The 25,319-nt window shown below is 41.4% G+C and overlaps 1 protein-coding gene across 17 annotated transcripts in view; it reads right to left on the bottom strand.

Moving 5' to 3' along the window:
• The window catches only part of THRB (thyroid hormone receptor beta), a 287,386-nt gene that overhangs the window by 56,558 nt on the left and 205,509 nt on the right, over positions 1–25,319 (bottom strand). For all 17 annotated transcript variants that reach the window (XM_075922050.1, XM_075922045.1, XM_075922048.1 and 14 more), the window contains one exon: positions 20,403–20,466. In XM_075922050.1, coding sequence (XP_075778165.1) covers positions 20,403–20,409 — 7 coding nt within the window. In that variant the 5' untranslated portion in view covers positions 20,410–20,466. The remainder of the gene's footprint in view (positions 1–20,402; positions 20,467–25,319) is intronic.

The raw sequence follows: 25,319 nt of genomic DNA, 5'->3' as shown, positions 1-25,319 counted from the left end.
TTCCTCTTTAAAATGGGGATACCACTATTCTCATACATATTTAAGAGGGAAATACAGAGGATAAACTGGATAGAGCCAGATTGTGCTTTCTCCATGGACATTTCTGCAAGGAGCTTTCCTTCCCTTCTGCTCTCATGCACAGACAACTGCTCCCATTCTTTGCCCTCTATTGAAGGGGATGAGTATTTCCTGGAGGTAATGAGCAGCTTCAAGATCTGCATAGCCTGGGGAATTTGCAGAGCTTTCTTGGTGCTTTTCCTGGAACACAGCCCAAAATAAATGGCATTATAAATATTTGCAAACAAGAGCCGTAACTAAAGGTGAAGACGGAAAAGAAAAAATAAATATCAAACTAGACACTATACACAGAGCATCATTTGAACTACTTATTTTTAATGTTTGTATTTATTTCATGTCTTCATTTGAGCCCCAGTGACTACAGCCATCTTTCTTTTGGTTTAGAACTTAAACCAATTTCACATTTTTTCTGCTTCTTTACTCAGTGTATTAATGGGTATGAATGGGTGTGCTAGTAGAGAAGAGGGGACAGCAAACTTCCTATTAGAATTCTCCCTTCTTTAGTGCATTAGGGTGGTAAGGAACCTTTACTGGTAGTAGCCATATTAAGAGGAGGGGCAGGGCTGCCATCAGTGCTGACTGACTCCAAGGGTGGGCTGAGGGGTGCAGGCATGGTCCTGATCCTGTGCACTGACAAACAATAGAGGAGCACAGAATATTTTGAACAGCTGCTTCTATTCAATGCATCCTTACAATGACCCTGAAGACACCGAGCCAGGTTCTACACCAGCTACAGATCTGGATACATGTATACTGTTTCAGCAGATGTCAATCAGATTTTCCATTGTGCTAGGTACTGTACAAGTATATAATAACTAATACCTCCTGCTTCAAAGAGCTTACTCAGTCCACACCACATTGGTGGCACAGGCATTTCTTTCCCTCCTCTCCCATTTCAGCACAAGGCCATAATTGGGCTGCAAGTGAACAGGTAAAACAGTAATGTGTTGAGAGGTCTTTGTTTTTACTTATCCCTCAGTTACAATGCAAATTAGTAAAAAGAAGTCAGCAAGATGCAGTCTATTGTATTGCTATTTTTAAAGTTACACAGCAATCTGCTCTCCTTGCAAACATTTATTTTAAAACTAAAAGAAATGCATCAGCAGCAGATAAATAAATTAGCAATTTTTCACGTCATCTGAGTTGTTTGGAAAACAAAAGACTCATAAAAGTGAATCTTTTACATGGCCTTACCTCCCCTGGTTTGCACATTTAATTATAAACTGTGAAGCAAGGGCTATGGTGTTTTTTAAAAAAAACCTAAAATATGCAAGCATGTAAGGACACAAAAGTGGGTGGATATCAGGGATCAGCTAAGGCAAATGCAATCAGGATTATGACTAAGGGTGCATGGTAGGTTGATCAAGTAAGCTACATTTGCATGGACCCAATCCAATGAATCTAGATGATTTTTAAAGAAGAAAACAAGAAAGGCACAACTAAAGAATAAGGAAAATAGAAAAAAAAATAAGAAAAACAAAACAAATCCTCTCTTACGTTATGTACCAAGATCTTGATGCAGAAAGTTTATCAGTAGAAAGCTTTAATGTGTGTTACGCTCTAATTTCCTTTGAATGATAAAACGGTGTGTTACAAGCAAGACTAAACTACAGGCCTCTTTCCTCAGATCCCACTAAGGAATACACTAAGAAACTGCACCATCTGCTCAGGACACTCCCTAAACAAATACAGGAACAAATCGACACACCCTTAGAGCCCCGACCAGGGTTGTTCTATCTATTACCCAAGATCCACAAACCTGGAAATCCCGGACGCCCCATCATCTCGGGCATTGGCACTCTCACTGAAGGACTGTCTGGCTATGTGGACTCTCTGCTCAGACCCTACGCCACCAGCACTCCCAGTTACCTTCGTGACACTACGGATTTCCTGAGAAAACTACAATGCATAGGTGATCTTCCAGAAAACACCATCCTAGCCAACAAGGATGTAGAGGCTCTCTACACAAACATCCCACATGCAGATGGAGTACAAGCTGTCAGGAACAGTATTCCTGATGATGCCACAGCACAACTGGTGGCTGAACTCTGTGAATTTATCCTCACACACAGAACTATTTCAGATTTGGTGACAACATATACCTCCAGACCAGTGGCACTGCTATGGGCACCCGCATGGCCCCACAATACGCCAACATTTTTATGGCTGACCTGGAACAACGCTTCCTCAGCTCTCGTCCACTTACACCCCTTCTCTACCTACGCTATATCAATGACATCTTCATTATCTGGACCCATGGGAAGGAGACTCTGGAAGAATTTCACCATGATTTCAACAGCTTCCACCCCACCATCAACCCCAGCATGGACCAATCTACACGGGAGGTCCATTTCCTGGACACCATGAGACAAATAAGTGACGGTCATATCAATACCACCCTATACCAAAAACCTACTGACCGCTATACTTACCTGCATGCCTCCAGTTTCCATCCCGGACACACCACGAGATCCATTGTTTACAGCCAAGCACTAAGGTACAACCGCATATGCTCCAACCCCTCAGACAGAGACCTACACCTACAAGATCTTCAACAAGCATTCTGTAAACTGTGATACCCACACGAGGAAGTGAGGAGACAGATCGACAGAGCCAGACGTGTACCCAGAAGCCTCCTGCTACGGGACAAGCCCAAGAAAGAAACCAACAGAACACCACTGGCCATCACCTACAGTCCTTAGCTAAAACCTCTCCAACGCATCATTAGTGATCTACAACCCATCCTGGACAATGATCCCTCGCTTTCACAGGCCTTGGGAGGTAGGCCGGTCCTTGCCCACAGACAACCCGCCAACCTGAAGCATATTTTCACCAGCAACTACACACCGCACCATAATAACTCCAACTCAGGAACCAATCCTTGCAACAAACCTCGGTGCCAACTCTGCCCACATATATACACCAGCAACACCATCACAGGACCTAACCAGATCAGCCATACTGTCACTGGTACATTCTCCTGCACATCTACCAACGTAATATATGCCATCATGTGCCAACAATGCCCCACTGCTATATACATTGGCCAAACTGGACAGTCCCTACGTAAAAGAATCAATGGACACAGATCTGATATTAGGAATGGCAACATACAAAAACCTGTAGGGGAACACTTCAATCTTCCTGGACACACAATTGCAGATCTAAAAGTAGCCATCCTGCAGCAAAAAGACTTCAGGACCAGACTTCAAAGAGAAACTGCTGAGCTACAGTTCATCTTTAAGTATGACACAATCAACTCTAGATTAAACAAAGACTGTGAATGGCTCGCTAACTACAAAAGCAGCTTCTGCTCTCTTGAAATTCACACCTCCAGATCAGCTGCTAGAAGTGGCCCTCATCCTCCTTGATTGGATCCACCTCGTCATTTCCAGCCTGATCCTGGCCTGCATATTTATACCTGCCTCTGGAAATTTCCACTACATGCATCTGACGAAGTGGGTCTTTGCCCACGAAAGCTTATGCTCCTACACTTCAGTTAGTCTATAAGGTGCCACAGGACTCCTCGTCGCTTTTGCAGATTCAGACTAACACGGCAACCCCTCTGATACTTGAAGCAAGACTAAAGTTTCTTTTCTTACTGTGACTTGCACTTTAGAGAACATTTTTTTCTCTTCTATAGGGTATCATGGTTATATTTCCTTCCCCAAGACATATGAAGAAATTTTTTTTCGTTCAAAAAAAGAAAACTGAAAAAAGAAAACAAAAAAATCCATTGTCGTTAATGGCCACTCCCTCCATCCCCACACATGGCTGAAAGCAGGGTCTGAACTCTGGACCATCAGTGTAATTCTTATTATCTGGCAAAACTAGTATAATGTGTAAGCAGGGACCCAACTATGTCAAATTTTGGCTCGAATAAGTGAAGTTTGTCAAAGCTGCTAGCCTACCTTAACTATAGGGATCTATACTAGCCTACCTTAACTATAGGGATCACTACTGCTTCACCTACAGTATACAACAATTTTTAATACAGAATGTAAAACAGAATTTTCACCACTTATCTTTAATCTAACAGTGTACACAATGAAAAATAACGGCCTTGACAAAGAACAGAATCCTTCACAAAGATCAGTGGTAGAATGTTTCATAATTCAAGCCATACTCAACCTCACCAGCTTTTTTGTGGCCATCATTGAAAGGTAATTAATTACATGGCAGGAAAACAGATTTCATTTTTGGAAACAATGACTGTTGCAAATGGTGTTCATATTAATGTGTAACAAAAGCTAACAGATAATGTCAACAACTGGCTTTGTGACCTATCCAAAAGTACAGTACATACTGTATTGCCTTTATACCTGGTTGTTCACAGATGTCATAAAACAACAAGCTCTTTGGTATAAACCTATGCAGTTGCTTTTTTAACAGACAATATTAGAGCCAGCTACCATTTGCAGTGCAGATACACCGGGGATTAACATAGCTATGTATATCTCCTTAGGAACTTGGGTAGAACTTAACACTCAAGTAAACAGAAGTGCCTAATTAGTTACAGGGGAAAAGGAATCAAAGGAAAATGACATCTAGAAGAATATGGTAGCCTGTTTGCAAGTTAATCAGCAGTAACTGCCTCATGAACTGAAACACAGGGCCTGATGCTCTTAATACATAATGGACAGGGATGAAATCCTGCCCCCCTGAAGACAACTGAAGTTCTGCAATGGACCCAGGGCCCAAGATTTCATCCTAGGTTTTAAAGACTGAGTATGCAGTTTTGTGACAGCTACTGAAAGCAAAATATAGTAACAGAAAAATAAATGAAAAAAAAATAGAAGTAAATGGGAAGGAGTGGCAAGCTGTACGGACATGCAGTAAAACTGGAGAGTTGCTGTGATGGACAGGAGGAGTGCTGGCCAGTGCTCTGTGACTAAGGGGTTAAACTCAGGTAACTAGGAGGTGTTAGCAGGGAGCCAGGAGAACCAATGGGATACAGTGCTGAAATTTGAATTGAAAAGATACACCGGCTGTTTTCTGTGTGAATTTAAGCCAGGAGCTGGGGGAAACAAGAAGAACTAATACAGGCAGGACTACCATGCCTACAAAGAATACTGGGCATGGAAATGGACTGGACCTTGAAGTGTATCATGAACATACAGGGAATAATGTATATTTAGTTGCAATCAGGTTATTTTCTTTGTTTTATTGTTCAGTTAAGATTCTCTGTACTAAGTCCTGTGCCTTCCCCACATTCACTAGATCTAAGCTGTACCCAAAGATACTATATTTCTGGGTTTTAATTTGCTTTTCACAGTTGCTCTGTAACACCTAGGAACCAAATGTGCTTTATGAAGTATAGCTCTTTGTTTTTGTTAATAAAATCATCTTTTGTGGGCTCCCACCTTCTGTACTCGGAGTGCAAGAGTGGGGAACAGCCTTGTTGACATGAGGGCACCAGTGGGATCATTTTGAATCAGGAACACAGACCTCAGCATTTTAAAAGGACACATTTTTTCCCCTGTTTTGTTGTTTGGGGACTCCCCCCTCTCCCCCACCTCTTTTGCTGCCTGAGGGGAGAAAGGCACACAGAAGGTTAAACTTGAACAGCCAGAAAGTTAAAAGAGCTTATAAACAGTTGGGTTTTTTCCCTAGCTTTCAGGACAACTGAATAGCTAGGCTAGAGTAGGGCAGGGAAACAATTCAGTGCATGCATTTTCGGTCAGGCAGAGTAGCCCTGGAGCAACCAACCCTCCGTAAATGACGCACAGAGGTGAAAACAGCCTCTGATCAGGTCAAGATGTCTCTCTCTGGGGAAGACTCATACCATGAGAAGGGGGGGAAAGGAGAATGTCCCCGTGAGGCTACGGGAAAGTAACCTTGTGAGGCAGGAGCAGAGAGTGGCAGCCCTCCCCTCCCCCTGTCTTCAGGTAGGAGAGTGTCCTTAAGGCAGGCAGATCTCTAACTAAGGTCAAGATGAGTTTTTCCTGCAGATGAGGCATGTTGGAGCAGAGGAGAGAGAGAAGCAAAAGCGTTTGGAGGCAGAAGTGGAAATGAGACCATTAGAAGTTGAACTGGAGAAAGCTAAGCCGCCGGGCACCCTACTAAACCGACTAACCACCCTGCTCCAACTAATGCTCCCAGCCCAGGAAATACCTGCTGTACCAGGTAGGAGATGATGTAGAGGCCTTCTTAGTGATTTTTGAAAAGGCCAATCTTGGGTACAATATCCCCCAAGACCATTGCATGGTGGAGCGGAGATCCCAGCTGAGTGGATCCTGAACAGAAGTGGTAGCTGAAATGCCCAGGAAACACATGAATAACTATGAACTTTTTAAACAAGAGGCCAGACTTTGGATGGGGCTCACTGCCAAACATGCCCATCGCTGCTTCTGAGCTGTGAGGTAGAAATCGGACACGGCATTGCACCAACATGCCTACAAGATTAAAAAGAATGGGGATGCCTGGGTATCAGGAGCAGATGTAAAGGCTATGGAAGAGTTAGCTCTCCTGATGCAAATGGAACAGGTCCACGTCAGTGGGAGGCTACACTGTTTCCCTATACTACCCAGTTAAAGGACAATTGCCGAGTCACAGTACATAAACAGTTTGCCTGGCATGTCTCGGGCCTAGCGGCTGGCTGAGCAATAGATTATAATGGCCATGCCCTTGGTCAGCAGAATGCAGTTCATTACACTGGGGTCACAGTAAGAGTCCTCAGACCCAGATGCCTCTCAGATTCCGCCTGAGCGAAGGGAAACTGTGAGTGTAGGCTGGAAGAAGGTTATTGTGTGGAGAGACACTGGAGCACAGGTGTCTGCAATCCACCAATCCCTAATGGACATGAACTCATTGGCCCAGAGGCCTAAGTTACAGTTCAACCCTTCAAGACAGACTCTTTTGACCTGCCTACAGCCAAGTTGCCTGTTATGTACAAGGGCTGGTCAGGAATGTGGACTTTTGCAGTCTATGATGATTATCCCATTGGTTCTCCTGACTCTCTGCCAACACCCCCTAGCTACAAGAGTTTAACCCTTTACTCATTGAGTGCTGGCCAGCACTCCTCCTGTCCATCACAGTTGCCCTAAAACAATCCAGGGACAAAAAAAAAATTAATTGTACTGGATTTTTTCAGATTTCCATGAGGTAAACAAAATCCAGAGGAGGAGGAAGTTTTCAGAACAAAATAATCACATACCAGATTAATGCATTATTGTTACATTTATGCTATGACCAAAGATATACTAAGTGCCACTTTTAATTCTCAGCAACAAAGTAAGCAAAATAAGAGGAGGGATAATTTGCAGGCGACTAAATCTCAACTTGATCAGTTGTGGTTGTAGAAATGTGTATGACGCTTTACTGCAGCTGTGAAAGAAATTACGTGATCCTTGTCCTTCTATGCCATGGCTTTCTGACCATCAGTCATTCAATTAATTCAGATTGCTTTTGTCCAGTCTCAGACCAGAATATCACCCACTGCAAGAAGCTGGCTTCCTTCCTAAAGCTTCTGAATTAGTGTGATATTCTCTCTCCCATTCCACGAATCAGTATGGAAGTCAGGAATTATCAAATACGAAAGTAAAGAAAGTTGTACTTAGGCAGAATTAGGTCAAGACACTAGGATAACATTACTACTGTTTTGAAAAATGTCATAGGATCGACGACCACAAGAAATCAGGAGTTCAGAATGAGATCTCATCTGAAAGTAAACATTCCAGCAGTACAACACCCACTAACAGAGTGTATTGGTTCATTACTGGCTGAAAAGGAAGCATGATACCAACTAAACTGTCAATATGATGTCTTATAGTAAAAGACAGGACTATGTAGCACTTTAAAGACTAACAAGATGGTTTATTAGGCGATGAGCTTTCATGGGCCAGACCCACTTCCTCAGATCAATTTGTGGAAGAAAATTGGCACGACCATATATACCAAAGTGATACAATCAAAAAAAATAGTGAACACATATAAAATTGACAAATTAGATTTTAGAACAGAGGGAGAGTGAGAGGGGAAGGTTAGTGTCTGTGAGGTAATGATATTAGGGGTGATAACTGGGGAAGGTATCTTTGTAATGGGTGAGATAATTAGCATCTTTGTTAAGGCCCATACGTAAAGTGTCAAATTTATGTCATTCATGGTTAAATTTGACACTTTACGAATGGGCCTTAACAAAGATGCTAATTATCTCACCCATTACAAAGATAGCTTCCCCAATTATCACCCCTAATATCATTACCTCACAGACACTAACCTTCTCTCCTCATCCCCCCTCCCGTTCTAAAATCTGATTTGTCAATTTTATATGTGTTCACTTTTTTTTGATTGTATCACTTTGGTATACATGGTCGTGCCAATTTTCTTCCACAAATTGATCTGAGGAAGTGGGTCTGGCCCACAAAAGCTTATCGCCTAATAAACCATCTTGTTAGTCTTTAAAGTGCTCCATAGTCCTGTCTTTTGTTTCAGCTAGACCAGACTAACATGGCTGCGTCTCTTTCACTATGTTCTATAGTAGGTTTCCCTTCAGGTCCTCCATTGGGATTATACTGGCTTTAGGGCTGTTATATACTGGTATGGCTGCCACAGTGCAGTGGGGAAATCTTAGCCTCTAGTTTTTAATTTTCATCATTTCAATTCAGTGGTTAGAACTGAACACAGACAACAAAGTGATTAATGATCACTGCATACATTAACTATGTCCACTATGAAGACAACTTTGCCTTTATAATCAGACTCCAGGACCAACACTTTTAATTCTGAAATCCTACAGTTAGGTTTCTGTATCCAAATTTAGGCATCTAATAAGGGGCCTTACTTTATTTAGGATCTTAAATATGGTCTTAGTGTTTTGCTTTTGGCACGCAGGTTTGAAAATTCTAGGCTACAATATTTGTGTGCGCGCATGGGTGTTTGTATATATAAAGAAAAATGCTGCCATTAAAAATAAACAAAACAAACAGATGACAAACCACCAATTATTTTACCAAAGCAAACAGTATGTGGGTGCTACACGGAACAGTACTTGGTACATAACATCAGCGACTTAAGAGGAATGGGCCATTAGCAAGCAGTGAACTATTTAGTAGTCTAACAAAGCAAAGCAATAGAAGCATGTGAAAAAATCACGACTTGCTTTAAAAAGGCCAACAACAATTTTACTGGCTGTAATTGTGGGTGGGGGAATTGTATGTTATTGCTTTGTTAGAGGCATGCTAAGGTTACAAATTATAAATATAGTGTGCACATATATAGTGTATAGTCTATGTTATTCATTTTCCTTGACTATTGATCCAATCCAAATGTTAGGAAGAGAAATATTCATCCAACCTCTTCCAGAGTTTTAATCTCCAATTCCATTCAAGACAGGGCTGAGGAAACAAGCAAACACACAGCAAGTGAAAAGCATTTTAATAGGGCAAAAAACTCAATGTTGAAAGACGTCACTGCAAAGGACTACATACAGATCCAACCTACAGGGATGTGAAAAAGTGGGTAAAGACTTCTACATGACTGCAAATACACTTCTGCTGCAAAAGCTTCCTTGGGAACAATTAGAGAATAATTTTTTGAGCACCTGGAAAGGACATAAAGTTCCGATTAGTCAGTCACTCATAGAGAGAAGGTGCCTGTCTTCTCTTCAGGGGCTGAGGCTATTTCTGTTGCTAACATGATCTTACCAACTTGTGGCCTGGCTTCAAAGGAGAAAATTTATAAGTGACGAATCTGAGTTTTAAATCTGTGGAAATAGATTATGTGGCCAATGTCCACTGAGGCCTCACAGATGCTAAAGTCTGGAGCCAGGTGTACACAACTAGCCTTTTGATCATCCAGTGCTAATTTAAGATAACCTGGTTTTAAACCATTTTAGTTCTAAAATTTGCAAAAACTAGTGCCTTGAATGAAGCCCATGGAAAAGCTTAAGTTCAGGAATTTGATACAAGGTAAGGATGTCCAATTTATGACCTGCCAGAACATTTTATAAGACCTGCCCCCAAAACAATATACTAATGGCCAATTTGTTAAGAGTTTTGTTGTCATGTTTTCATTTACACAAGAAAATATGTAGTATTTGTTTGGCCCACACATGATTGTGGTGGCCTTCCTGTGTAATAAAGTTGGTCATCCCAGATGTAGGGTATGTCTACACAGTAATTAAAAGCCATGTTTGGCTTGTGTCAGCTGAATTGGATTTATGGGGCTTGAATTTTAATCATGTGCCTGAGTCAGCTCATGCTACCAACCATGGGAATTCATTTGCAGGATGCCCATAAAAAACAACTGCTAAAACTAACAAGCCATGGCAAAGGTTTAAGGAACTAATGAAAGAAAATATATATAAAACTGAAAATGCTTCATCAAATATACCACAACAGCCATCTTTGAAAAGAAGGCGTGATCAGGATGTAAAGAGATACTTTTTTTAGACCTATAATTTGAAGAAGTTCTGCTTAGAATTTTTAAGGCCTTATGAATATGTTCACATTCTGCAAAACCAAAAGTAGTCCACAGCATCCTCTCTTTATCAACACAGTGAAATAATAATAGTTCCAAGACAAAAACTTGAGCTAGAATTAAGCAGATAATTTAAGATGCTAACACAATTATCCTTAGCATGGCTAAAAGCAGTTATAAAAAATCCTAAACATTTGAGACTAGGACATTCGTAGCTGAAGTTCATCAATTAACCTTAACTTTGTTGATGAATCCCTGCCCATTATATATTTACATGTCTACCAGCATTTCTAAAATGACTATCACTAATATTATTAGACACCAACCAGGGAAGAATATGTATTATAAAAATACATTTTTTAATGATTGATTGCAAATAAAAACATTACATTCTGAAGCTCTATCAACTTTTTTTCTTTCCATGATAAATACATGTTCACTGTTTTGGTGAATGAGGTCTACAGAGTGAATTGCATATGATTGGATATGCTGTCCATACCTCAAAGGTGGATTCTTTGACTCATGTGTGGAGGATAAGTATGAAAGGAAGATCTAGTGGGGTTTAGAGCCAGTAGAGGGAGATGCATGGTTTAAATGCTTTTTGCCAGCTCTAGTGAAATAGGAAACGGGATAAGGTGTTATTTTATCTGGAGATTAAGATGGAGCTCTTTTGACTATAGGAAGAAGCTGGGATTGAGTAGGATCAATCCTTGGTCTATACATGGAGGACAAGTAGAATTCTGGTGTCCCTGGCCGAGCAGAAACAAATGATAGCCTGTAGTTGCGACCATGAACAATTTGTGGTAGGTGGATGGTAGTTTTGCTGGCCTTTTAGAAAGAAGTGCTGGTGCACTGGTTTCTGGTCTATTGGCTCAGGCTCAGAAAGAACGCAGGGAAACAGAATGGCTTAGTTTGTTAACAATTTCAAAATTGTTTTTCATTTGACATTAACAAACAAGACATGACATAATAATGTTACGCAACCCCTTTAATGTATGGGGGCAGAATGATAGAGATAACAGAGCAGGGCTGCCAACTGAAGTGTCAAGGTCCTAGGTAAGGTGAAGGAACTGGCTCCGGGCCCCTGTAAGAGGTGTGGGGCTAGGGTTGCTAGGTGTCCGGTTTTGAACTGGACAGTCCAGTATTTGAGTTTTCTGTTTGGGAAACAAATTGAGAAAATATAAATGTCTGGTATTTTCTAAATAAGATGTAATGTAGATTGTGATGTGATGTCAAGTGTGTCCGGTATTTTCGTTGAAACCATCTGGCAACCCTATGTGGAGGTGGGGCTAGCCTCCCTCTGCTAGTGCTTCAGAGCTACCTGGCCCATGCTGCCTGGGGCTCCTGTGGTGATTTAAAGGGGCTGGGGCTCCAGACGCTGCTGAAATAGCAGTGGCAGCAGCTGGGAGCCTGGGCCCTTTTAATTTACCAGGCCTGAGGGCAGCTGTCACCTCCACCCTTCCTGTGACCCTGAAACAGTGTGACAACTAGCTAGTGACATAGGTACAAATGAGCTCATAGCTTCATGTTCTAACTACAAGGCAGTGTTAAAAGGGAAAAAAGTTCTTTAAGAAAACACCCTTTTGTTCCAAATGAAAGTGACCAATCTAATCGTAGAGTAATGTTGAACTATTCAACTTTTTTGAAAGTAAGAAAATATTTTAGAAATTAATCCAAACAGGGTGATTTGCTTATTGAAAGCACTAGAAAACACCAAGACTCTGGAATGCAACATGCTTGAGAAAATGGCTAACCGTCTTAGGGTACATCTACACAGTGGTCTACTTCAGGAAAGCGTCCATTATCCCGAAATAGTGTTCTGCACATCTTAACAGCAAGCCTGTTATTTTGAAATACATTAGAAATAACGGACTTCTTATTCTGGCTTCCTGTAAACCTTGTTTCACGAGGATAAAGGAAGACACTGGAATAGTGATTTATTTTGAAATTAGCACTGGGTAGACAGTGCCAAATTTTGAAATAAGCTATTTCGAAATAAGCTACGCAATTTGCACAGCTCAAATTTTGTATTTTATTTCGAGGTATGCGCTACTGTGTAGATGCACCCTAAGGGTATGTCTACACTACCACCCTAGTTCGAACTAGGGTGGTTAATGTAGGCATTTGAAGTTGAAAATGAAGCCTGGGATTTAAATATCCCGGGCTTCATTTGCATCTTGCCGGGAGCCGCCATTTTTAAATCCCCGTTAGTGAGGACTCCGTGCCTGCGGCTACATGCGGCACGGAGTAGGTAGTTTGAATTAGGCTAATTCGAACTACCGTTACTCCTCGTGGAACGAGGTGTACCGGTAGTTCAAATTAGAAAGCCTAATTCGAACTACTGCGTGTAGCCGCAGGCACGGAGTCCGAACTACCGGGGATTTAAAAATGGTGGCGCCCGGCACGATGCAAATGAAGCCCGGGATATTTAAATCCCGGGCTTCATTTGCAACTTCGAATGCCTACATTAACCACCCTAGTTCGAACTAGGGTGGTAGTGTAGACATACCCTTACAGAGTTAAAAAAAAGTAGGTGTATTTGCTTCCTCCATTCATTATTAAAATCAACCCATGGTATTTTTTTTTTAAAGAGAAAAGCACCTTTTGTCTGGAAAAGGGAATGGCAATAATCTTAAATAAAGCATCCAAGATGAGCACCTGTACAAATACACAAAAATAAGCCCTTCTTGTTTTGTGAGGATGCCAGTATTTTATAGAAACTTGTTTTTTTATAAAGCAAAAACAATCACAATGCTATACTGAGAAAGAGTATCTTTAAAGGGAAAAAATGGATAAATAAAAAAGCATCAGTTACACAAAAAGAATAAAAATTAACAGTAAACAACCATGTCTACATGGTACAGCCTATTAAATAAATTGTTTTTAAGTGCACATTAGAAAATCCACCTTCCCAAGTAATAAGGACCTTTGGGGTGTGATTCACAGCTTCATGCAAAACCAGCCCACATTATAAATCCTGTTAACCTTTTGAAAATCCCCACTAGCTTACTACAAAGCTGCTGAATCCTAGACTAACCAAACCTTATGTTAAAGTTTTTTCTGGACTTCTAGAAAGTCCATTAGTAAAAGAAGTAATATTTCTCAATGGGCTTTTGACATGATCTGCTGGACAAGAACAGGGAGAAAACTTGCTGCACCATACAGAGATGTACGTTAAATTCCTAAAAAAAAAAAAAAAAATCATTCAGGGAATTTATAAGAAATCACTTCTCAAACAATGCTCTACCATCAACAGTTTTCCATCTGAATTACTGCAGAGCGCTACAGGTCAATGAGCATTACAGAGAAAGAGATTACACAGAAAAGGTGACTGTTTTATCTGAAACTATTACTTTTCCCAGTTCTTTGAAATTACATGCACCGATCTTGCGACTACTCATTTGCAGATAGATGCATTTTCAAAAAAGCTGATTAATTTGCTTCTCCAAATGAGTGACCTATTACAAGAAATACTGCATATTAAAAACTACTTTCTGAAAATACGCATTTATGACATTTAAATTATATTCCCCAACATAAGCACTTAATTTTATTATAATTCCTATCTTGATCCAACTTTATAGTCATTCTCAGATAGAACTACATTAACATCTGGGAGCTGAAGCCCAATCTCTGGATACATTATGAAAAGATCTACCCTCGGGGGATGTAATTGGCAAAAAATCCAGTGACTTCAAGAGAACTTCATGATATACATCAGCATATCATGAAGCAAAAAATAATGTGAATTTATTGTACACTGCAGCTGTTATTCACTTGCTCAGACTTAATTCCTTGCTCAGTTCATACTATAAAGCCAATGCAAGTTTTGCCTGAGGAAGGACTGCAAGACTGGTGTCTCAGTACTTGACCCTACCTTCACCAGTGGAGTCAAAGGATATTACACCACTGATTTCAGTGGGAGTGAGATCAGACCATTAATGAATATGTTCCTGCTACTCAGTGGTGAGGCTTCAAGCATCAACTCGCTAGTATATCTGAACAAAGAAAGTTTTGTTATAGACTGTGCCTCACATTCTTGCTTATTTATTGGAAAGTAAATCATCTTAAATATGATTCCAAGGCACTACTCTGTTCTACATCTGTGTTACAGTGGACAAAGTTATACTTATAGCTGAATAGGCAGTTTCTGTATATCGTATGACCTTGCTTCCAACGTACTTGTATCTTTCTGCTCATATTTCTTTTTAGTTGACATTTCTCATTGAAGTTGTCATGAAATGTTGTGGGCTGGGGGGTGCTCGAAGGGTTACACGGGCATTTTCTACCTATCTGTTCATAAATAAAATAATCCTGTAAGACATTTCTAGTGCAATTCAAAGCATCACATTTGCTATGGAGTTAGGAAGAACTGAGAATTGGCACCTTTGACATGTTCAAAAGAATTTGGTTTTGATATAGCAAAGTAACAGTTATTTGAAAATTGCATTCTGTCCATGAACCGCACATACTTTGCTGTAATTTATTTAAGTATGTGCTACCATACTGAAGGTGGCTATATTAAGGAATTGTGTGTCTGAAACCACACTTAACTCTGGATCATTCCTGCAGTGTATCTAGGGTTGCCAGGTGTCCTATTTTGAACCAGACAGTCCAGTATTTGAGCTTTCTATCCAGGAAACAAATTGAGAAAATACCGGACATATAAATGTCTGGTATTTTCTAATTAAGTAAGTCTTATTATTATCATGAGTATCGGTACGTAGTTGCATGCTGTGTGAGCGTGTCTACCAGCTAGGCAGCATGCAACTACACAGTAGGGTGGGAGGGAGGCTGGGGCCGGGGTTGGGGTAGAATGGAATCCTCGGGGCCCAACTCGCCCATGTGCTCTGCTGGGACCATGTGCGGAATGGGCAGCACCTCGGGATCTGCGTGCGCCTGAGCCAGCCCCGCTCCCTGCTAGCTGGTTCCCTTCCTCCCACTCCTCCCCCTGCCAGTCCTGCTCCCACTGACCCCCTCCCAGCTGACTGGTTCCCCTCTCAGCCAGCCCCGCTCCCTGCCGGCTGATTCCCACACCGGCCAGCCCCACTCCCCTCAACTCTCTCCTGGCCAGTCCTGCTTCCTGCCGGCCAGTTCCTTCCCCCGATCTCCCTCGGCCAGACCTGCTTCCCCTGACCTCCTCCCGGCCAGCCCCGCTCCCCTCCTGTCCGGTCCCCACTCCTCATCTGAGATCAAATATGTCTGGTATTTTTTTTAAATCATCTGGTAACCCTAAATGTATCCAACCACTCCTTTTCCTGATTTTTCACTTCATTTATAATCTGTACTAACAATGTATGTCTCTAAATGCATGCATCATATAGACCATGAAAAATTTGAGATTCACCACTATTACTGAAAGGGAACTCATCAAGTCCAGTTCCCTGTGCTCAAGGCAAGACCAGGCACCATCTAGATCAGGCCTGGGCAAAATACCGCCCGCGGGCTGGATCCGGCCCGACAAGCCACCGGATCCAGCCAGCGGAGGCAGAGGGGAGCCCCAGGCAGACTCCCCAGCTTGACCCACAGCTCCGCGTGCCTTACAGAAACATGGCTACAGGGCTCCCTTTCTGTTTTAAAACTGGAGGGGAGGGGGAAAAGTTTTAGGAGCTGCCTTGCCCCCAGCACATTCCCATTGAACAGTTTCTGGCAAAGGGGAGCTGCTTGTTAGAAAAACAGGCAGCTAAGAAGAATCACGCCCCCTCTCCTGGGCTCAGTTATTCATGAAGCACATGGCCAGGCAAGCAGGGTGGCTTGCTGGGAAACATTTTAAACCCTGCTGGCAGGCAGGCTAGTTTGGCAGCTGGCAAGTAAGTCTCTTGGCCACAGCCTGCTTCTGGCACCCCAGCCCTTTCCTAACCCAATTCTCTGCCCTCCCACTCAACATACCCAAACCCTCTTATGTTCTCTGTCCCCCTCTTACACCCATACCCCCCCCCAGATCTGGCACCCCAATCTCCTGCCCCAGATCACAATCCCCTCCTACACTAGGTCACATCCCAAACCCTTGCACTCCAGTCCTCTGCCCTAAGTAACAACCTCCTGCTTCATTCCAGCTCCCTCCTGCATCCCAATCCCTTACACCAAGTTCCCTTATGCACCTAGACCCCACACCTCCTCCATTAATATCAGGGAAGAGTGCGGCCCTTGACCTCTTTCTAAAATCTTGGTGTGCCTCCTCATCAAAAATTATTGCCCACCTCTCATCTAGATCATCCCTGATAGATGTCTGTTAACCTGATCGTAAGTATCTCCAATGATGAAGATTCCACAATCTGCCTAGGCAATTCATTTCAGTGTTTAGCCACCCTGACAGTTTGGAACTATTTCCTAATGTCCAACCTAAACCTTCCTTGCTGCAATTTAAGCCCATTGCTTCTTGTCCTATCATCAAAGGCCAAGGAGAACAATTTTTCTCCCTCCTCCTTGTGACACCTTTTTAGATACTTGAAAACTGCTAGCATGTCCCTTCTCAGTCTTCTCTTTTCTAAACTAAAGAAGACCAATTTTTTCAGTCTTCCTTCACAGGTGATGTTTTCTAGACCTTAAATCATTTTAATTGCTCTTCTTTGGACTTTCTCCAATTTCTCCACATTCTTCTTGAAATGTGGTGCCCAGAATTGGACACAATACTCTGAAGTCTAATCAGTGCAGAGTAGAGTGGAAGAATGACTTCTCGTGTTGTGCTTACAGCCCTCCTGGTTAATGCATCCCAGAATCATGTTTGCTTTTTTTGCAACAGTGTCTCACTGTTGACTCCCATTCTGTATGTGTGAAACAGTTCCTAAATGGAATACTTTGCATAGACCAACACAATGCATGCCAGATCTGCCACAATATGTTATTTATTATGAATGTGTACACATTCACATTTATGTAAGAATTTATTTTCTTCCTTTTATTTTAGCTTGGCTCTCACATAAAACACTGCACTACAGTGCAATTATCAGTTTCTTATTGTATATATATACATACAAACAAGTCCCACTTTCTTAAAAATCAGACCACCCTTAAGTGAGTGTCACCAAGCCAACTGCCTCCTATCCTGAAAATCCCCTTGTGGCCTGAGGTCAATTTCCAAACAGCCTGCCTCAGTTTCTCTCTTTCAGGAGACTTATTAACTATATTCAGACAGGCTTTTTGTCCAATAATGTTCCTTCTCCCAGGGTCTAATATTTGACATAAGACACAATATAAAATTCAGTCCTGTGCAGCATTTCCTGCCATAGCATTCCATTCTCAGCGCTAGAGTTTTTTGTTTTTGTTTTACTAAAATGGAATCTGTTTTCCCTGCTCCTCAGCTATCTTCAGTCCTCTGGCTCTGGCTTCCAGACTGAAACCTTCCCCCTTGTCAAGGGTCACCTGCAAGAGCCTCCTGCAGCTCTTCTCTACTCTGACACACACCTTTCTTTGGCTGTTTCTCCCTGAGCCTCCTCCTCTTTTCTGCAGCTTTCTGCTCCCCTCATAGTAGAAATGCCTGATTTCCTGCTCAACTGTGTCTTCTGCGTACAGCTTCTCCCCGAGTTATGAACGAGTTATGGACCAAACATTTGGCCGTAACTTAATCTGTTTGTAACTCGGACCCCATTGAGTTACATAGCGACCGTTATGGGTCGTGTTCGTAACTCGGGGACCACTTTTACGACCGCTCCATGGGAGCTTTGGTCATAAATGCGAACGGTTCGCAACTCGGGGTCCGGCTGTAATTTAGGCCTTAGGCTGTTAGTACTTAAAGGGTCAAGCCACACCCTATTTCAGTGTCTCAAACTAGGCATCCAAAGACTGAGGCACACAAATCATCTTGGAAAATTTGGCATCTCTCCTTATTTCTAACTAGAGACACAGATATACTTACACCTCCCCCCCCCCCACACACACACTGTTCACTTCAAAATAATCACAGTACTACAATGTTAAAGCTGAGATTAGAAATGCATCAGAATAAAAAAAATCAAAAATAATGACTTGCACAGCAGCTGTAGTTTCCTTTTGGTAGCCAACTTATCGATCCAACATCGATCGCTTGATTGGTACTGTGGACCTTGTTTATCCAGGCGACATCCGAGCCAGCATCTTTTATCAGTTAATCGTACTGGCATCAGATTTCATTCGTATTGTTTTACGATCAGAGCATCGACACTCATCTGACCAACCCTCCAGAGAAGCAGACCCATGGATGTTGATGATGATGATGACAGCATCTGTGACTTGGCTGCACTACACAGAGTACCAAATCCTGCAATCCTCTCTCAGGCAAAACTCCCACTGATTTCAGTAAAGACTGGAATGCTTGGCCAGTATCTACTAAGTAATCAACGTAACAATAATAAAAAAAATGCAGCATACATGCAAGGGGGCCATATATAAAAAAGCTAGTAGATATATGTTCAGTATAATACAACATACAATTCAGGACAGCAAACACATTTTGGGCGAGATTTTGCTCTCAGTAACAGTGGTATAAATCAATTGGCGCTCCATGGACTTTAAAGAGCAGCATCTAAACCTCTGTTTTAATTTATTAAGGTTAACCTCCAGTCTGGCTTTAGAGACCTTTCCCTGGCTGTAGCTAAAGATTTGAAAAGCTTTATATTCTGGGCATGCTCCTTTCTCCGTTCTCAATCACACAGGGGATTACAAGCTCTCTTAAAAAGAAATGAAAAATTAAAATAGATCAAAATGAAAACACTTGAAAGCTGCAGCTGCACCCAGGTTTTTATTTTAAAATCAGTTCCTTTCAGCCACCCTTTTTTATGTTACATGAGTCTGTGGTGCTTACTGCTATTTATAAATGCTAAAGATCCAGGTATCACCATTTAACTTCTTTCCTTCATCCAGTGTGGGTCAGTTATCCTTCTGTTGGGGAAGCACAATGAAACATTTTGCTTTGGGGAGTCCCAATGTCTCCAGAAAGTCCCAGTGCACAGAATCTACTGGGCACTTATGTGCCCTTTGTGGGTGTAGCTGTTTTTACCTCCTGCTACACAGTGCATGGGGGAATGGGCACAGCTCTAAGCTACCTCTGCTTGCCCCCTCTGGAGCCCTGAGCACTCCCAAGGGAGTTGGGATTGAATGTTCTCCTAAGTCCAATGACTGGAATTCAGTCTGACCTGTTGTGACTTTCCCTAATCAGTGCAAAATTAACACCCTGCATCCCACATGTGAGCTTTTAAAATAAAACATGTAAGTTTTGAAATGATAAAAAACCCTATAGACAAATACAGAAGTTTCTTGCTGACAATGCAAACTGAAAAAGAAACTCGAATGTACAGTGAAAAAGGAGAGAGACTCTGGGATTCAACATGATTTCTATATATTACATATTTGTGCACATCCCACTCCTGGATTGCAATTTTTTAACGCCAGCAATTCTAATGCAAAGTGAACATTCTCATGTGTTATATCTAAAAGGGGACAGGCTCATCAAGATGACTTGAAATGAGGTCTAGAGCCTTGCGCCTTGAAATCTTCAGCCCCAACTCAGCCCAGACCAGGTCAGTAGTTACAAGAGCCATTTTTACAGGATGACTGCTTGATGGTCTGAGTTTATTTCAGTCCAGTCCTTAGAGGACCTAGAATCATCAGAGAAACCATCCTGACCCCCAACAGAGTTGGTAGCAATCACCACCCTGTTGGCAGATTCAGCAGAGGAATCATGGAAGGAATGGTCATGGAGAATGGACCATAGACCCTGCCTCCTTGCAGCTGACCCCTCCTGCTGGGGAGTTGAGGCACCTCAGTAGGGTGACTTGCTACCCAAATTACACCTGTTTTGGGGGTACAAGTGGACTTTTGTCTTCAGGAACAATTCATTTCATAACCTTTCAAAAGCACTCAATGCCCATAAAATGTTAAATACAACAATACATGATACTGTGTAGCCAAATGGTATGAAATATGTGTACCTGACATACTGCTGGGAGTTATGGATAAGTAATCATTCTCATTCTTCTTTTTCACCAGTATCACCTGCCAAGAGGAGAAAAAAAATACATGTGATGAATCGAGACATATAAAATAGTTGGGCTAACATTAGTGTGTAAATAGGGTAAGGCATTTTTGGTGCAGGCATTTCACATTGCTCCGAAGATGAGGTGCCTTGCACCACGGTGGTGGGCAACAAATATGAGTTATTGCTTAAATCTTGGCAAAACTATGGAAGACCAGATTTCTAGATATATAGTCAGAGAGCATGTGCCTTTGAGAGAAGAATGCTCCCACTCATACCATGGACCTACCAGCTGGGGGGGATTCCTTCCCCTAGAGTTTTTGCAGAAGATTCCACTGGGCCTTCGTTAATATGCAGTTTTGGAACATATATTGCATACCAGAAAATTTGGACCATTATATATCCTTGCAGGTCTTTAACATTCTCTTTTATATTATTGCGTCTAGTGAACCATGCATATTAGCTGGAAGGGTGGTAGTAAAAAAGGAGTTGAAAGAATTAGAAGGCTTTGGTTTCCCATCAGACTGCTGCTTCTTCAAACATCTGACTGCAGAAATTTTATAACATACAAGTCTCCTAACCCTCATGAATTTGGGTAATCAAATGTGGCATTATTTTCACTAGAATAGCAAAACATTCCTTGTTTCTTCTTTTTATACTTTTGAGCAATGCCATTCTCCACATGGCCTATAAAGTAATGCTCACACAGACTTTTATGTATAGAAACATTGCAACATGTGCACACATGTATCCTTGTAATACATGTATAGTTATTGACAGCCCTCTACTGAACAGTAGGGAAAATCTGCAGATTAGTACCATATGGGAATAGAAATCAGTGACACAGAGTAGAGGTGTCATCTCAATGCAACCTGTTTATTTTAAACTACATACATCAGGTCCGGAACAGAGGTGCCACAAACAGCACACAGGAATCTCCGCTCAACCACCAACGTCCAGTTCCTAAGAAGCAACTTTGCCCTTGACCCTAGTTACTGACATGATGACAGAACAAATTTGTCTGCTGCTTGCAACAGCCCCTCCAATGACAAACTTCATCACAAAAATAAAGACACAGCATTCAAGACTGAACACTGCTCACATAGTAAGAAAAAGAATTTGAGGATTATATGTAACAGCACTGTCTGGTGCCTTCAACCATAACAATATAAATTATCTCCCTTTATTTTCCCACCACATCTATTTCTATCTACGTATTTCATTAAATCAGAAAGGAAAATAAATTAATGTAAAGATTTAAAAATGCAACAGTCACTTTAGAACTTTAAAATATCTTGCCAAAGCAGTGTAAGTTACTGTGGTTTCCTGCCACTATTCATCAAAAGCTTTATGTATGTGTATTCTTATTTGCTTTTGATTCATTTGGGTTCAAGGGACACTTCCTCCCCTTCTTGAGAGAGAATGAGCCAGATCTCCAGGTAAGGTTCTGGCCCATGCATTAGCTGCTAGCATTATTTCACAGTTATCCATTTACTTACTTATGATAACCATCTACCTGTTGTGTGGGATCTTTCTTATGGATAAGTACTACAAAACATAATATTCCCTTCTGTAATTAAATAACTGATCTGTAAAAGAAATGCATGCTTTCCTTATTGGAAGTAAGAAGATGCTATATGGATAATATTATTAATTAACTGAAAATTGCTTTAAAAATTAAACCAGAGGATACATTATTGAAATAAATATGCCTTGTTTCCTATATTCTTTAACACATCAGCTGAGGTATGGGAAAATAAACGTGTAACCCACACACCTACTTGGTGTGGTTTACTGTCCCATTTAGTGGCACTCAGAACACTTACAGTGAGAGATAAGAATGAGTGAGCTCTACAGCCTAAGCTGAGAGCCAGCGCTCATTCAGATGGAGAATGAAGATGAATCTGTTCTTGATTTGACCTGGGAGTCTCATCTTAACCCTCTGGCAAGAGAGTTTGATCCAAACCAAAGTGTTTGTTTAAACTGAACTGGAAGACAGACAAGATGGGCTTTCTACAGAACATGGTTTGAATTCTTCTGTTGCTCCAACTGCTACTGAGGTACTAGTGGAACTTTGCAGGACTGGCAGAATTAGAACTCGCCCTGTTAAATATAAGGATTATGTTCTTGACTTCCCAACTATTCTAAAAACAACAGACTCACAGTTGATAGAAGCCTATTGTACATACCTCTCCCCATTACTTGCCTGTGCAGAACAACAAAGGCAAGATGTTTTGGATTGTGTCTCAGGTGCACTGCTGGAACGGAAGTGATTTAAGCAGGGGAAAATGTAATCCATGTACCTAGTAGGGAGATATCTCTTTACAGGGTTCATGGGTTTCATAGGTCTGGCATGGAACCCGCTCTGCAGGGTAAAGAGGGCACAAAGACCTCACCTATCATCTCCTTATACAGGCTATCATGGGAGTAAGGCTGTGCTATAAATTCATATTATGTCATGCTGGCTCATATTGAAACTCGGCCAATCATATTAGGACCACCCATGTCTGTGTCCCCAAATAAAGTCAGTCTGATGTGCTTTTTAAGGTAAAGCAAGAAAAATGTGTTCCCATTTATCAGACCTGCCTCTCCACATTACTTCTTGATTAATTATGCAGCTGTATCCCCTTACTATCATTTGGCTGGCATCATGTTATCCTCTAGCTCCCTCTAGTGCACCATTGCTGCCAGCCTATCTGGGAGTTATGAAACGGACCCAGTCAGATCCAAGGAGTGACCGGGGAAGTCTGCTCCATCAATGAAGAAAGTCCTACTAACGTGTTAAAAGAGTGCCATACTAGGAGTAGAAAGCTATCACGAAAGAGTCAGTAGTGGGAGGAAAAGGGAGACAGAAGCCAAAAAAGGATTAGCAGAGACACATGCAGAAGTGCGTACGTCAGCAGGTGAAAGACAGACGCTCTCTTTGGGAAACTGGGCAGGGTACAGATCTGAATTTAGAGTCACACATGATACAAAATAAGAAGCAGCTGCATTTAATCTTTTGAGTCTCCCTAAACGTCACTCACATGATTTATGGCACTGGCACAAACCCCATATAAAATCATAGCCCTATAATTCACTGTTATTTATTCTCTCTAGACATGATTACCTAATAGACCTACTAGGCCAATGTCAGGACTTTTCAATGTGAGTGTAGCCCTTGTAATGTATTTGGATATTGTCTTTATTATAACTTGTTCTTAATTTGTTTTCATCATTTTTTGATCTATTTAACCTGACATGTTTGACAAACCTAAATAGTAAATTAATTGTTAGTCCAAAGTTTGGAATGATTACATCTATTTCCCAAAGTATTTAACGGACGTCAACTTGTATGGCAATTATAACAGAAAGTAATAAAGCCTGTCAGGTGAAGGTTTTATGGGACGAAAGACTAAAATAATCAGCCTCGTTGCATGTTCTGATGTTTGTGTCTCCGCTTTCCCTCCCTACAGGTTGCCTGAAAGCAGATCTGGGCTCCTCATAGAAATAACAGTATGTCCTTTAATCTTTAGGTGCAAAACAGATACTCTGTTTCACTTTTGCCATGTAAAAACAAGTACAAACAGAGACTACAAAGAAAACTTTATTCTCTTTCTACTGACATCTTGTGGAACTCTGAGGTATTTTACACTCTGCCAAACGACAAATTAAACAGGAGACTAGTAAATATAGATCAGATCTTCCAAAGCGCTACTGGCATTAGTGACTCTCACTAATAAATCATTTGCCTGAATTTAATTGTGGTTAGATGACTCACTGACAACCATGTACATCACTCTTTAAAACAGACCATCACGTTTTGGAAATAAAGCTTGTCCCTCCTGTAAATAATTAGTTACTAGTCTTAAAATTATTGTATACAGAGCAAGTTAGGATAAACAAGAAATGAAAGAAAAGGAAAAGCTTTTTCAGTCAAGTCTGTTTTAAGGGCCAAATCCTAATCCCACTGGGAGTTTTGCCATTGTCCTCAATGAGAGTAGTATTTGGCATGAAATAGTTACTCATGTAAAAATTCATGATGAAATGAAAGATAGCCATTGGTTCAGGGCACTATAGAGAGACTCAAGAGATCTGGTACTGTGACTGACCAACTTGTATGATTGGGGTAAATTACTTAATCTTTTGGGGCCTCAGCTCCTTGTCTGTAAACCAGAGAAACTGCTTCCTTCTTCTTCCTCTTGTCTGTGTAGCTCGCTGGGGCAGGGGCTGTCTTCTGCTTGCTCAGTGAGTATACGGCCACCAGCACAATGGGGCCTTGATTGGCTGGGGGTTCTAGTCACTACTGTATTACAAAAAATAAATGAAGTGGGTTTTTATTAGCTGTTTTATAAAAGACAATGATTTTTTTTAAATAGGGTTTTTTGATTCAGCGATTCTGGAATTAATTATTAATTTTTCATTCTGAATTTGCAGTAAATGAAATAACTTCCCCTTAAGTAATGTGATAAGACAGTTTAGTCTGTGCTTTTTATCTGTTTTGTTGTCCCCAAAGTCAAATATCTTTGTCCACTGATCCACAAGGGCATGTTTTGTTTCCAACCTTTAGACAGCCTCTCTGGAATAATACCACTTTTAGTGCTAGGCCTTAGGTCTCCACTTTTTAGAAAAGGGACCCCCTGGCTCTGCTACACCACTGACTTTGGCACTCCTGTTTCTCAGCGTGGGCTCTTCCAGCCCAGGCTGGCCAATGGGAGGGAAGGGGGTAAAGGGGACAGTTGCCTTGGGGCCTTGTGATTCAAAGGGGCCTGTGGCACACTGCCACTGGAGCCCAGAGCTCTTTCACCACTTGATGCACTCTGGGCAGCTCTTAGGGCTGCCTGGAGAGGTGATACTAGATTGATGGAAGAAACATGGAAGGTTAGACTGCTTA

This window comes from Pelodiscus sinensis, chromosome 2 (assembly GCF_049634645.1).
Source record: "Pelodiscus sinensis isolate JC-2024 chromosome 2, ASM4963464v1, whole genome shotgun sequence".
NCBI lineage: Eukaryota > Metazoa > Chordata > Testudines > Trionychidae > Pelodiscus > Pelodiscus sinensis.
The sequence above is the reverse complement of the archived record's forward strand: the minus strand, read 5'-3'. Positions and strand labels throughout refer to the sequence as shown.